The sequence below is a fragment of the Rhinolophus hipposideros genome (genome assembly GCF_964194185.1).
Source record: "Rhinolophus hipposideros genome assembly, chromosome: 5".
Lineage (NCBI taxonomy): Eukaryota > Metazoa > Chordata > Mammalia > Chiroptera > Rhinolophidae > Rhinolophus > Rhinolophus hipposideros.
Genome location: NC_138051.1, coordinates 44,262,485 through 44,276,801, shown reverse-complemented (window position 1 = coordinate 44,276,801; position 14,317 = coordinate 44,262,485). Strand labels below are relative to the sequence as shown.

General features: G+C 43.4%; 1 protein-coding gene across 1 annotated transcript in view; it reads left to right on the top strand.

The window, feature by feature from the left end:
- Positions 1-14,317, top strand: part of SHC4 (SHC adaptor protein 4) — a 107,034-nt gene that overhangs the window by 19,205 nt on the left and 73,512 nt on the right. The window contains exon 2 of the mRNA XM_081049957.1: positions 13,680-13,750. Coding sequence (XP_080906083.1) covers positions 13,680-13,750 — 71 coding nt within the window. The remainder of the gene's footprint in view (positions 1-13,679; positions 13,751-14,317) is intronic.

Below are 14,317 nucleotides of genomic sequence, written 5' to 3'. Positions count from 1 at the left end.
TTGGTGATGGTTGAATTGTCCATCTCAGTTCTTCAGTGGGAAGATCAGAGGACTTTCTGGAGGATATGGAATTTCAGAAGGATTTTAAATGAAATGATGCTATGAACAGAGACGCTCTTCAGACATGGGAATGGCTGGCCTAGAGCCATCTACATGGTGTCATCTACTCTTCTTGGTTTCCATTTGTGAACTCAGTGAATGCCGTTGGTCAGGGGTATTCAGGGCAATGATTGGAGGTATGATGTGTAGTCAATGGCTGGGGAAGGAAAGAGGCTTGTTGATTTCCATGAGAATCTCAAACCTGAACTAGACTCCCATTGTTAACTATAACCTATTGACCTCTGCCTGCCTATAGAATGTTACTTCACTTTCCTGTGTTTTCGATTACTTGCCTTGAATTATAGAAATATCAACTAGTGGATCACTCCTTTCTAGCTCTGATGATGACGGCTCTGTGATTTAATTCTGAAGCAACACTTTGGTTGCTGAAATCATAGGATTATGCTGCTATCCACCATAACGTTTCCTCTTACACAAACTTAGGCTCAGTTCTGATAATTTATAAGAATGTTTAAGATTTTCCAAATAGTATCCAGACATATGGAAAGGCCAAGTGTTTCTTCCAACTTTGAAAGCTATTTGATTTGGGCACTTGGAATCTGACTTATTATTAAAAGAATGTATTTGAATCGGGCCTTACACATTTCTCGGAGTGTCCACTTCTGCCTCCCCACGGACTGTGATCTCTCCGTTCTCTCCCCTTCTGTTATTGTCAGCCTTTCTATCATATGAGCATATGCAAGTCTGTTCCATCCTTAAAATACCTCCTTCACTTAGCTTATCTTTCTTGTTTAGTTAAAAATATAAATTTCTCAGAACAAAAAATGAGAACAAAAGCACGATGCTCACTGGTTTACCCCTTCACCTCGATATCACACTCGAAATGTCTTGCTCTCTGGCTTGTACTCCTTTACTCTACTGAAATCGCTCCACGAAAGCCAATAGGTAAATGAAGCCAGTAGCTGCCAAATTCCGGTAGACATTTTCCAGACCCTTAGCCTCTTGGTCCTCTCTGCGGCCCTTGATTCAGTTAACGATCTCTTCTTTCGTGAATCTCTGTGTGCCCTTGGCTTCCACCATATCATAGTCTTTTGGTTCTCTTTCTACATTTCTGACATCTGTTTCGTGTCTTTAGTAGTCTCTACTCTGAGTGCCCTTTAAATGCTGAGTGACATCAGACAAGCCATTTAATTGTTTACCCATGAAAAATAGAGGGGTTGGAATGGATAATCTCTAAGGTCTCTTCAAGCTCTATTATCTTTTTAGTCATACTATCAGGAGTCAGAATTCATTGACTTGAGCTACAGAAATCTATTGTGTTCCATGTAAAAAAAAAAGTGTAATGAGAGATGATTAACATTTGGGCTGCAATTCTGCAAAGACATATTGTTGGCAGCTTCTTTCAGAGAAGTCACAAAAACTGAAAACGGGCGACATCTTTCAGCAGTTTACCACCATGCGAGACTGACTAATGTGATTTGTGGTTTCACCATCACAGAACAACTGACCATTCATGTTGACTTCAGTGCTGCGACTTGAAGGGGGTGGTGGTGGTGTGAATGAAGTTCTTTGGCCACCATGACCTCCAGAAATGACCACACATTGGGCATAGTTATAGCCCTAGAGACCTGGGAAGATTGAAATCACCATTATACAGATGCTCCTGCTGGGACATTATATTTGACTAAACATGGCAACTGAAGACAAAAATATTGGCCTCTTCCAATTGGTCTTTTTCAGCAACAATTAAATGGTACCTAGTTTTTAGTCATAATTTAGTTATTAATACTGCTATCCAAGATTTCATGTTTTCCCCTGAAAGTGGGATTTCATTTGGTAGGCAGTGGCAGGAGCAAAAGTTCAAGGGTATTTGAATCTCTTAAGTGGGGTGGGTACAGACACTGCTGGATGAGGAAAAGGGAATAGAAGAGAGAGTTTGATAGAGCTGCTGAAGTTTGTCTCCCTTGTGGTAGTACTTGCAGATGTTCTCATTTGTGATGTGTATTGTCCCTCCAATAAGTGTTTAATTTAACCCAAAACTCTAGGTCCTAGATACTCAGGGCTGAGTCAGATTTGTGCTATTTTGGGGCGTAGAGTATAATTTATTTAATATTTTTTGAGGAGCTCAGAACTGAGAGGTGAGGTCGTAAAAACCCAAAGATGTAGGAATTTAATTGTAGTATGGGTTGGCAGGAGAGACCACACACGCACTATCACTATTCGATTAGATTAAGTTTCCAACTGATTAGACTAGAATACAAAATATAACTGGTAGGTCATCTGCTAAGCCATTCTGTAAACGTGTTGCCTTGACTATAGCAGTAACCAAATTAAGGCCATAATCAACAAGATGGTGGACACATTGGACCACTGAGACAATAGGCAGCGCCCTATGCCATTTTCTCGAGTGCCCTTGTCAGCCTCTATAGGGTTGCACAGGGCCTGCTGCTCCTTGGCCCTCTGAAAGGAGCCTTAGAACACCAGATGGGCCCCCAATGGCAGGCCTGGGAATTGCATTAGATTTATCTGCACAGTGATGGTGCTGGCATTTTGCCTCACCTTTCAGAGCAAAGGACATCCAGCAACATTCTCCTGGGAAGCAGATTAACTTCTGTGAGTCACTGCTTTTCCATCTCATTTATGATTCATGACCTGGGCGATATTTTTAGCTTGTATTTATTTGGGTCTGAGAAGTGGGCAGGGTAGAAGTGTTGTTTGGAAGCTTATGGAAAAATGAGAAGAAATTGGCATCACACTTAAGCTTAGGTGCCTGAAATTTGGTTATAGTCATCAGAAATTCTCTGAATGTTTATTGAGAGCCCACTCCGTGCCACGTACTGTGCCAGACTCTAAGGATGCAAGGTAAATGGGACCCAGCTTCTGGCCCCCAAGAGCCCATTGAATTGTGCCGGCAGACAATGAACTAGATAACTGACCTACTGTAGCCCCTGCCTATACCCCCAACCATATCTCTGGATTTTAGTCATATTGAAGAATTGGGTGTTTGGGGAGCACCCCTATCTTTGCCCTTACCTTTTATACATGCTGTGCCTATTGCCTGGAAATCCCTCCGCCAAACTCTCCTTAGCTGCCCTTCATGACTCACACTAGCACCCCTTCTTCTGAACAGTCTTTACTGATTCCCTGAAGCTGCACAGTTCCATGGCACCTACGTCTGGTGTTTATCACACTCCTAACAGAGTGCTCTTGATTGAGATCCCTTCATGGTAGTTGAGGCTTATCAATCAGGTCCCCAAATGAGGAGCCAGGTGAACCTGAAGAGGCTGGGGAAGAGCAATGCTGTCATCCAGCATCGTCACTGCCATTGGCCAGTCACCGTGCTCAGCACCACACATGCATCACCTTATTTGAGCCTCATAATGACTCTAAGAAACAGATAAAACAGGTACGTTGTTGTCCTTGTTTTATAGATGAGGAAACTGAGGCCCTGAGATGGAATTATTTGCCCAAGGTTTCACAGCTAGTACATGCGAAGCTGAGATTCAAACCCACGCCTGCCTCTCAGAACCCATGCTCCTAGACTCTGTGGCACAGTCCTTCTCCCCTTCCACGGTTACTGTATCAGTCAGGGCAGACTAAGTCATGCTGTGTGAATAAGTAATCGCAGCATCTCAGTGGCTTACACACAAAAAGTGTACTTCTTGCTTATGCCATGTATCCATGGTAAATTGGCTGGAGGGCTCTAATCTGTATCCTATACCCTTAGGACCAGACTGAGGGAGGCTCTGTCTTCATGCTTCCCCAATTGCAAGAGAGCGAAAATGTGAAAAATCACTCCCAATGTCATAGTTCGCTTCAATATCACTGGCTAAATCAGGAGCCACACACAACTTCAAAAGGGCAGGAGAAGTGCGGTCCTACTATGTGCTGGGAAGGTGAAAAATTGGAAATATTTGTGGAACAGCATTAATAATGCTCACATTGTATTATGTAAAGAAAGGAGTGGGACAAGTGTATAAAAGAAAACAAAAGAGAAGGATAAAATGTCCAGAGGAATGAGAGCCTTCCAGGGAATAAGAGAAAGCTTGCCTTTTTCACCATTGGTCTCTAGTTAAACGGTTGTTGGGATCAATTATTCAGCTTTTCTTCCTGTAAGCAGCACCGTTAAGGCTTCTTCTCTTCTGAATGCATTAATGCTTTGACACAACCTGGGATCTCGCTGGTCCATCAAGAGAGGGTAGTCAATTGCTATTACAAACGCCAACTTAATCTGAGTAGGACCAGTATTCCAATTCTCATTTTCATTATGCAGAACCAGTCCCACCAGGTTAGAAACTTTCTCCAGGAACAGCATACCTGGTCTCTTAGTATTATGCCTACACAGTGATCTAAATCTCATAACAGTTTCTTAGTAAGCTGGGGCACAGTGCCAACACGTGCCCCTCCCCACAAAGGACTTAGCTTAAAGCTGTTGGTTGCAACTTTTGAATCTCAACTTTAAAATTGAATATAAGATACAGGGCATTCAAGGAGTTTCTGCAAAGAGCACATTGAGAATATTTTGGTCAATTTACCTTTGTATGGTAATTTTTCAAGAACACAAGGGTGATTAACATGGTGTGGAACTGAGTGTCATAGGGGATGGAGGCAGCAGTCATTCTTCAGGTCACTGTAAGTTATTATAGAATATAAAATGTCTGCCACCTATAGAAGATGCCTGGCTTTACCACTCTTCTTTCTCTGCATGGGTGGGTGGAGGAGAGATACAATGCTGTATCTTTAATCCGGAAGTTTTCAGTTTCCTGAATTCATTTTCATTTTAAATATCTCCTGGGCTGTACCCATCGTGGAGCATGGGGCATTACAGCAGAGCTAAACATCATGGGGAAACTTCTCCTACCTGACCCAGGCACCATGGGGGAATTGCTGTCAGCCGGTGTCTCATTAATAGGACGAAGCACACTGGAGTCTTCAGCCAGTGTTCAACATCACTGTGTACCATCTTGTACTTTATAGATACAGGGCTTGAAGTCTCCTCTAGATGGGAAACTTCTCCAGGTCAGGGAGAGGAGGTGGAGCTGCACAGCTTTAAACATCAAAAGGTCTGGGTGGTTCTCCATGAAACACCCCTGTGGCCCTTGAGCAAGACACCACATCTCTGAGAATCAGATTTCCCACCTGTTAAAGAGTTATTACACACCCGTTCAGGTTCTATCACTGTTTCACTGTGAGGATCAAATGAGGTAACACTGGTGAGAATAGACGGACTATAAATCTCTGTGAAAAAGCACATGATCACAGAGGCTGGCTTTTCTGGCTGTGCCCAGTGACAGAAAGAGCTAGTCGTGTCTCCCAACACATAGGTGTAAAGGTTTTCCTCCGAGAGGTCCTCCAAAAGCCCTCCAAATGCTCTTGGTGTGGGTTTTGCCCCAGGAATGACCTCCTTCTGAGTGACTATGCCTATGCTCAGATCTGTAGGCAGAGATGAAACCTCTCTCAGTTCAGAAATTTCCCCGTGTGTAAGGGATTTTCAATGAATGAGAGTAGGACTGTTGGTATGAGACGCCGCATAGCCGCCTCATGTGATGCTGATGGTTGCCATATTTTCCTTGCCCACAGACGACCAGTACTTTTTTTCAGATGAATTGGAAGGTTTTTGGGGGGACACTTGTGGACAGCCTAAATCTTAGTGTATTACAATTGGCAACCAGAGTGCCAACCAGAGTGCCAACCAGAGCAAGGTCTTTATTGTTTATCTGGGCTTCTGGCACTCAAGACACTCTATTTTCAGGATCCTGGGTAACCACTGTCAAAGAGGAACTTTTCTTCTGAATCAACTTAAAACTTTCCTTATTTAATTCTAAAATTTCCCAGGACAGTCTACTTCGATGTGATCAGGTCTTCTTGCCTTAGTGGACTAGGAGTGGACTTTAAAACAAATAGGCGCTCGCTCCATCTATTGCAGACAAAGGAGTCTGCTTAGCAGGGAAAGGGCATAGAAGGTGAGGGTTTGGGCCAGAGTGACAGGCTTTGCTCCCTTCGCAGCCCTGCTTTGGCTTGGTCAGGATCCCTGAAGAGGGGAATCTCACTTGCGGAAGAACATGCACAAAACACAATTACTTTTAGAAGATTCCTTCTTTTTGTGGGCATTAAGGACCTAGAGGGTTGAAATTCCCAGGTTGCCAAGACCCCAAGTGTGAATGAATGAACAAGTTCAGATTTTCGGGCTTTTGAACCTGGAACAGAAGAAGGAGCTTTCATCAGGGTAGATGTTTGGATTTTTAAAAACACGTTCAATTCAATCAACCAACGTTTATTTTGAGGGGCTACTGTGTGCCAGGCAACATTCTAGGTGTTGGGGATGGAGCAGTCCCAGCTCTCTGCAACTAACCTTCCAGTGGGGGAGACAGACAACAAACAAATACATAATACTGTCAGCAGTAAGTGCTCCGAAGAAAAACAAATACAAGAAGACAGACAATGGTGGAGAGAGGGAAGGTATCAGCAACCCTGTGCTCTTAGATGGGAGGTGTCAGAGGTGCTGTGTGATCTAAGAAAAGTTGGTGTTGGGCAAGAACACCTGTGCCTCTTCCACTGAGGCCTGTCTCCCTGTTTGTCTCACTGACCTCCCTCTAGACCTGCTCTCCAATATAGCCCCCCATTCAAGAGACAGCATCCCTCATCCCCACTCTCTTCCTGCCCAGGTTTTCATTAGATTGGTGCTGCACTAAAAGGGAAAGGGCTTTCCGTTCCCTCCCCACATGATGTGCCTTCTGACGCAAACCTGACACAAGGAGGGCTTTGACCAGCTTAACTTCAGGGTTATTTTAACTGACAATATATCCCTTTAAGAAGGAACACATTACAGATGGTCCAGTTAAGATGCAGGTTATTTTGAGACTTCCTGAACATCATTTCTTGGCTTCTTCGTTCAAATAAATCATTTATTGCCCTGTAAGAGGTGCTGGTGGTAATGATGATTAAGACTCACTCCCTGCCCTTGAGAAGTCCAGAGGCCAGCAGTGGGTGTAGATGGTTAAACAGATAAATTGCCACACCACTGGGTGAGTACAACCTTGGGGTATGACTGAGATGCTCTGGGAGCCCAAAGGAAGAGAACTGAGCTCACCTGAGGAAGCTGAAGAAGATTTCGAATGACTGTAATGATTCCTGATGCCTCATTTATTTATCCATTCACACATATTTCCTGAATAGTTGATATCAGGGTCACTGCATGCTGGATACTGCTTGTGTGTCCTGTTATTCTTATCGTTGTTCTAGCTCTATTGAGATAAAATTCACATGCCCTACAATTCACCCATAGAAAGTGTATAATTCAATGGCTTTTAGTATTTTCACAGTGGTACCGTCACCAATATTAGAACATTTTTAGCAACCCCCAAAGCAATCCTGTACCCTTTAGCAGTCAGACCCTATCCCCTCAACCTTCCAGCTCACCTTTCTAGGGTACAGGACTGATTTGTCAATTCTGGACATTTCGTATAAGTGAAGTCATGCAACATGTGGTCTTTTGTGACTGGCTCGTTTCCCTTAGAATAATACTTTCAGGGTTCATCCATGTGGTACCATGTGTCAATGCATCATCCCTTTTTAGTGCCAAATACTATCCCACGGCATGATATACCAGTTTTTCTTGATCCATTTATCAGTTGATGGGTATTTGGGTTATTTCTACTTTGTAACTATTATGAATAATGCTGCTATGAACATTTGTGTGCAAGTTTTTGTGTGGACATATGTTTTCAGTTTTCCTGGGTGTATGTCTAGGAGTGGAATTACTGGGTCACATGAAAATTCCAAGTTTGACTTTTTTGAGGAAATGCCAAGCTGTTTTCTCTAGTCGCTGCCCCATTTTACATTCCCATCAGCACCGTATGAGGGTTCTAGTTTCTCCACATCTTTGCCAACACTTGCTATTTTCAGTTTGTTTGTTTGTTTTTTAAATTATTAGGGTGTGAAGTGATGTCTCATTGTGGTTTTGATCTGTAATTCCCTAGTGAGGAACGATATTGAGTGTTTTTTGTGTGCTTATTGGACATTTGTGTATCTTCTTTGGAGAAATGTCTATTCAGATCATTTGTCCATTTTAAAAATCGCATTATTTATCTTTTTTATTATTGAGTTATAAGCATTCTTTACATGTTCTAGATGCAAGTCCCTTATCAGATGTATCATTTGCAAATATTTTCTCTCAGCAAAGGAGGCTGAGATAGAACAGTCAGAGGATAAAGATGGGGAACCAGAAAATGCTCTCAAAAAAATCAAGACAAGAGAGAGGTTCAGAGTAAAGAGAAGGGAGTGGCGAGACATCATCAATGGCAGATGCCCTAGACAGGTGAACAGAAAGCTGAAGAACAAGAATAAAACAGTTTACCAGAGTGGCCTTTGGGGAGGTGGTTGGTCTGCTCAGGCAGTTTCAGTAGAGTCTTGAGTCCAGAAACTGTTGTAGTGAGTTGAAGCCTGAGTGGAAGGTAAAGAGGTGGAGACAGTGTCTCAAGTTTATGAAGAGAATATCCTCTCCCCACTTTCCCCCCTTTTGTAATGGGAAAGACTATGGGAAGTTATTTAAAGGTGGCAGAAAAATCCTGCAGTGTCTTTAGGCCACATTGGTGGCCTTTATCATTGTTGCGCATTTATTGCATGAAGGGCAGACCCTTGTCATAGCATAGTTGATTATATACTGTTCTTAAGCGTCCTGGTTGTTCCAAAGAGCCATGCTTCCTTGTCTTGTCAAGTGTGGGGCCCAGGCCGTAAGCAATATTCCTCCATACTCCTTGTGCAGGGGCAGGCATGTTCTAAGGAAGGGAATATGCCACTGAAAAAAAGGGGCTTTAACCATACTTAATAATCTGTGGTTCCTAGAGTTTATGTGCTAGGCTTTATTTAATTGTTTGACTCTACAGTAATAGGACCTACTTATTTTCAAAAATATAAACAATATAAATATAAATAACAATACAAAATATAAACAATACAAAAATGTGAAGTAAAAAGTAAAAGGCTGCCTCTTTTTCATTCCCAGAGTAGCCACTGTGAACATTTTGTGTATCCCTCATATTCTTTCTGAAGATATAAGAATATGTCATTCCGTAAAAGTCAGGTTGAGGAGTTCCCATAAGCTAGCAATGGGTTCTCTAAAAACCCCAGTAATTTCTTTTTGTTTTGGAATGCAAAGCCTAAGATACACATGGCCGTGAATAGGCTGTTCACCTCTCCCTGGGAGCAAGTCGTTGAAGCTTCCACAGTACACAAATATTATTACTGCCTTGGGGCACAAAGGGAGATGTGAGCTGGGAGCTAGGAGAGCCACTGTCAGGTGCTGAATGGGGAGGTTGTCTGAGAACTGTTGAGCTCCGCCACTTTCTCACCACCCCCTCTGCCTCTAAAACAGGCCTTCAGTGTCTTCTCGGCACAGGGGAAGGAGTTAGGGAGTGTCTTCTGTTTCACATGCTGCCTCCTTCAGTCCCCAGAGGAGCCTGGCTTCATGCCTGTCCTTCCCAGGTGGCCCCCAGGCTGCTCACCTTCTTACCCACCTGCAGAGACCAAAGAAGAGTCAGTGGGAGCCAGCTGAATGATCCTTTCCCTTTTTGGCTCCCATACAGGGTCCCAGAAATGGACAGTGGACTCGAGAATAAACCGTGATTCAGTCTCCTTGAATCAATGAAACCAAGCCAGGCAGTTTCCTTTAATAGGCCTTCATTTCCTCATCTATTAAATGGAATTAACAACAATGACTAACCTCATAGAAAGAAAAGTCATCTCTTTCACGGTTGTCCTGTGACTGGGGCTGGGTTTCTTAAGAACAGAGACCATGTCTTACGCACATCTGCATTTGATAAATGAATGAGAGGTATTGTCATCCCCAGTTTATACCTAAATCAACAAACTTCTCCTCCCTCAGTCCTCGACATTCAGCCACTATCCACTTACGCAGTAATCATGTACCTAAACAAAGAAGTGGATAGTTTATTTTTATGTGCTCCTCGCTCCCTGTTTTCTCGCAGCAATGGTTTCGGAGTGAAATGGACTGTGTCAGTGAATGGGGAGGCCAACCCTATTCTGGGCTTTGGGGTAATTGTGGCAACAATCAGGCATATTGATTCCATCCCTTCGCTTAACTCGGAGTGGCTTCCTCTGCACAGGCCCACAGTGGAAGGGGAAATGTACTCATTGTCGTGATCACCTCAGGCCATGACTCACATTTCTTTAGCAGCTTCAGCTTATTATACTAAGGCTGGCAGAAGGTGTCACCTGTTTTGTTGCTTACAGACAAGTGTGTGAAGCAAAGCAGAGGTTGCAATGAAGGGAAGGGAATTGGAAGCAATGCCTGGGCCTGCCTGAGAAGGAAGGAGATGGGTGGTTAACACCATGAAACGTGATTAAGGACAAAAGTTTGGAAGACCCCTCCTCTCTCCCTGTCCTCCTCTCCCACTCTGTAGTAAAAACCCTTCTCCTCTTTGATAACCCAAATCCCAGCATTGGTTAGATTCACTTGGCTGAGAATTACCTACCCCCCACCCCGCTCCCCTTATACACTCTCTCTCACATGGGAGGGCTCATTGCCATTCAGGGCTCTCCCAGTTTCCTTGCCCCAGAACACTTGAGGGGCACTGTTCTCCCCACCTCACACTTCACTACAAAAACCCCTCTGCTTAGGTTGTTTGTTGCCAATCTCTCTGATGGGAGAATGACAAAGATAACCTACATGGAAGAACTAAGAAAGAAATCCATAAATCTTCCAAAGGTATCATCCTGACCTATAATTCCTGAGTCTCTTTCTGAGTCCTCAGTTCTCTTGTCCTCCTTACTTATCTACCTGGATGGAGAGACCAGTCAAACCTTCAGTGCCCTCAAGCTCTTCTCCCTCTCTCCGCTCATTTTAAAGATACTGTTGGAGTTGAACAACAGAGGCTGTATTCACTCTTTCAGCAGTATGTACTGAGTGCCTGCCTTGTCGCAGGCACTGTCCCAGGTGATGGGATACAGTAGTGATTCTGGTGCCTACTCTTTTGGTGCTTACAGCCAAGGGAATGAAGACGGGTAACATGCAGATTAACCTGATAGTGGCATAAAAGTGACAAATGGGATCTGTGATGAATGGGGACAGGAGGGGGCTTCTGAGGCAGTGACATTTGGATTAAAACCTGACAGATGAGAAGGAGTCAGTCCTGCAGAGCACGGGGCGGTGTGGGAAACAGACGGAGGAGGCTCAAGTGCAGGGAGGAGGGGAGATCGGGGAGGAGGTGCAAGGGCAAAGACCATGCGTTTGGAAAGCGTTGGGTGTACTTTAGGAAGAGAAAGCAGGCCCATGAGGCAGCAAATTGCATAGGGGGACATGGACACATATGGAATTGAAGGGGCAAGCAGGGGCCAGAAACACAGGGTCTAGGGGTTTATAGTATTGAGTTCGTTTTGATAATAAATGCCAAGAATTTTACGCAATGGAGGGGCAAGTTCTGAGAATTCATTTTTGAAAACTCACTGTGGCGGAGTGTGAAAAATGTAGGTGCGTGGCCGCATTTTCAAAATGTGTGCCCTGATAAGCTGAGTCACCTCATCTTCTATTGATGATTTATAGCTGAAGGGAACGATGATACCCATCTCTGCACTGACAAGGAATTGGGTGCAGCCCAGACCTGTCTCCCAAACCTTTGTGGGGAGTCCATTCTTTCCTCCATGAGGGATGCAGGAAACAGAGCAGCAGGAGTTATGTTCTGGAACAAAAGAAGACATTGAAAGCCAGGAAAAGTCAGAGCAGCCAGTGAGGATGGGAAAACCATCTTATCAATCTATCCTGACATGGAGCTTGGACCGTTGGAATCTCCTTTGATGACAATTCTGAGATGGGCTTTATACCATACCCCCTAAATCTAGCTTTCCTTTCCTAATACGTCTTATGGTTTATTGAACAGAAATCTCAATTACTTCCTCAAGCCTTTGGAATTTAAGTCTGATTGGGACTGGATAAAATATCCCCCCCAAGTTTATGTCATTATCAGAGACCCCAAGAGGAGTGTGACAAACAGGAATCAGGCTGAGAATCATCAGGTGATTGTCCTGGCCAATGTGCTCTCCCCAACACTGGGCTCTAGGCAACCCTTGGTGGACCGCCCTGCTCTTAGGATACGAAATCTATAGAAATTACTCAGAAATACTACACGAAGTGTCTGGGGATACACCGTCTGGCTCTTGCCATCTTTCCTCAGTGCTTTTGCCATTTCCAAGTAGAGGGAGGCTGGAGGGCTTCCAAAGGAAAGCTAAACAGGAAGCATATAATTTTCAAGGAGCCGACATATCACTTTCAATCAGACGGTTTGGCTTTCAGAACATTTCCAAGCTCATTCTCAGAGAAACACTCTCCCTCCTCAACTAAGGCTCTGCTAAGAGGATTTATTCCCACAGCCTTACCTGGTAAAGCCACACAGATGACTACTAAATCTGCATGCCCAGGCTTAATTCTTCTCCACAATCCCAGAATCCAATTTTCAACTGCCATCTTGTTATTTCCTGGATACGCCACTAGTGTATTTCAGTGAATGGGTCCCAAACCAACTCATCTTCCCCTCTCCTGACTTTCCTGTTTCTGTTAATGGAATCACTGTTCCCTCTGCTACCCTGGCTGGAAACGTCTGAGTCATCCTTGACTCATCCTTCTCTCCTATTCTCTACATCAAATCAACTGCCGAATCATGTAATATCTATTTCCGCAGTGTCACTTGAATCTGTCCCCTCCTTTTTACTGCCACCATCCCTCCTCAGCGTGGGCTGTCATTACTTTCCTCTCAGGAATATCCTCACTTATTATCTCACTATTAACCCACCTTCATACTGCTTCTGACATAAGGCTCCTTAAACACTGGCTGGTCACATCACTCCCTTACCAGTAGTCTGACATGGCTCCCACTGCTGCCACGTTAAATATAAACCATCTTTGACCTTTATAAGTCACAATTCCTTTCCAATAGTCCATGTTCAAGCTAAGTTTACTCATTCCTGGTGTAGGATATAACTTTTTTGTTTTTGAACTTCCTTAATAAATGAGTTTGCAAAAAGTAAGAGCTTCTATTACTAAATTGTATATTACCTGTATTTGTATACTTGTTTTTCTCTCCTTAGAAGATTCAGTGTTTCTGTATTATTAGTCTCACATTTATTTTTGCTTGTTCTAATATTTGAGTACATGTAGGTACCAGGCACTGCTTTTAGAAGACCTGCATGAGCTAATTTAACTCTCTTAGTAATTTTAATTGCATCCTCATTTTACCGGTGACAAAACAGATGCAGAGAAGTTAAGTAACTTGCTAGAGTCCACACCTAATAAATGGCAGAGCTAGGATTCAAATTCACATGGTCTGGCCCCGGAGCCCAAGCTCTTGACCATTGAACTCACCTTTGTCTTTGTAACCTAAATTCCTGATATAATAGTTTGGATTTAGCTAATGTTTTATAACTGAACTGAAACATAAGGCATGTGTCCATTAATGGTCAGAAATATCAATGGTAGCCTGCGTGTGCAAATGTAACTTGGTATCAGGAGCTGATTTACCGTGTTTCCCAGGAAATCACTCTGAAGCTAAGAGACATCTTTGTGCTATTTTTCCTCTTACTTCTTCTGTTTTTTTTTCTTCTTATTCTAGTACATGGGCTGTATTGAGGTGCTACAATCAATGAGGTCACTGGATTTCGGAATGAGAACCCAAGTTACAAGGTAAGAGAACAAAAATGGGACGGACTTTGGGAATTATAGTTTAAAGTCACAAGAGTTTCCCCCACAAGAATTTCATGCAAGCCTTCAAAGTTACCATGGGTTTTTTATTTATGTGACTGGAAGATAGAGCTTGGATGAGTGGCTTCATCTCATCATGTGAAAGATTTCCCGATTGTGTGGCAGAACATCTGCATTTTATATAAGAACTGATAAGATGATATAACCATAGAAATAACTGGTTTCCCAGGTACCAGCAGTATTTAAAATTTTGCCTAGAAATAGGACCTTACAAAATTTGAGAGCTGTTGAAGAAGTAGCTGAAAAGAAGACCAGGGAAAAATTTCCCACGTCAGAAATCCCAAGCTCTCCCCATTATGGCATCTGTGACATGAGAACTTGTTCACTCTTTGTTTGGGTCTCCCTCTTCTGTGTACAGTGAGCTGGATGGAAGAGTTGAACCGGGGCATGGGGGTGAGGGAGTGCCTTACCCATGGTGTAAGCTTAGGGGAGGAACCAGAATCATTACTACACTGAGTATAAGTCAGAAGCAGAAATACAAAGCATGGT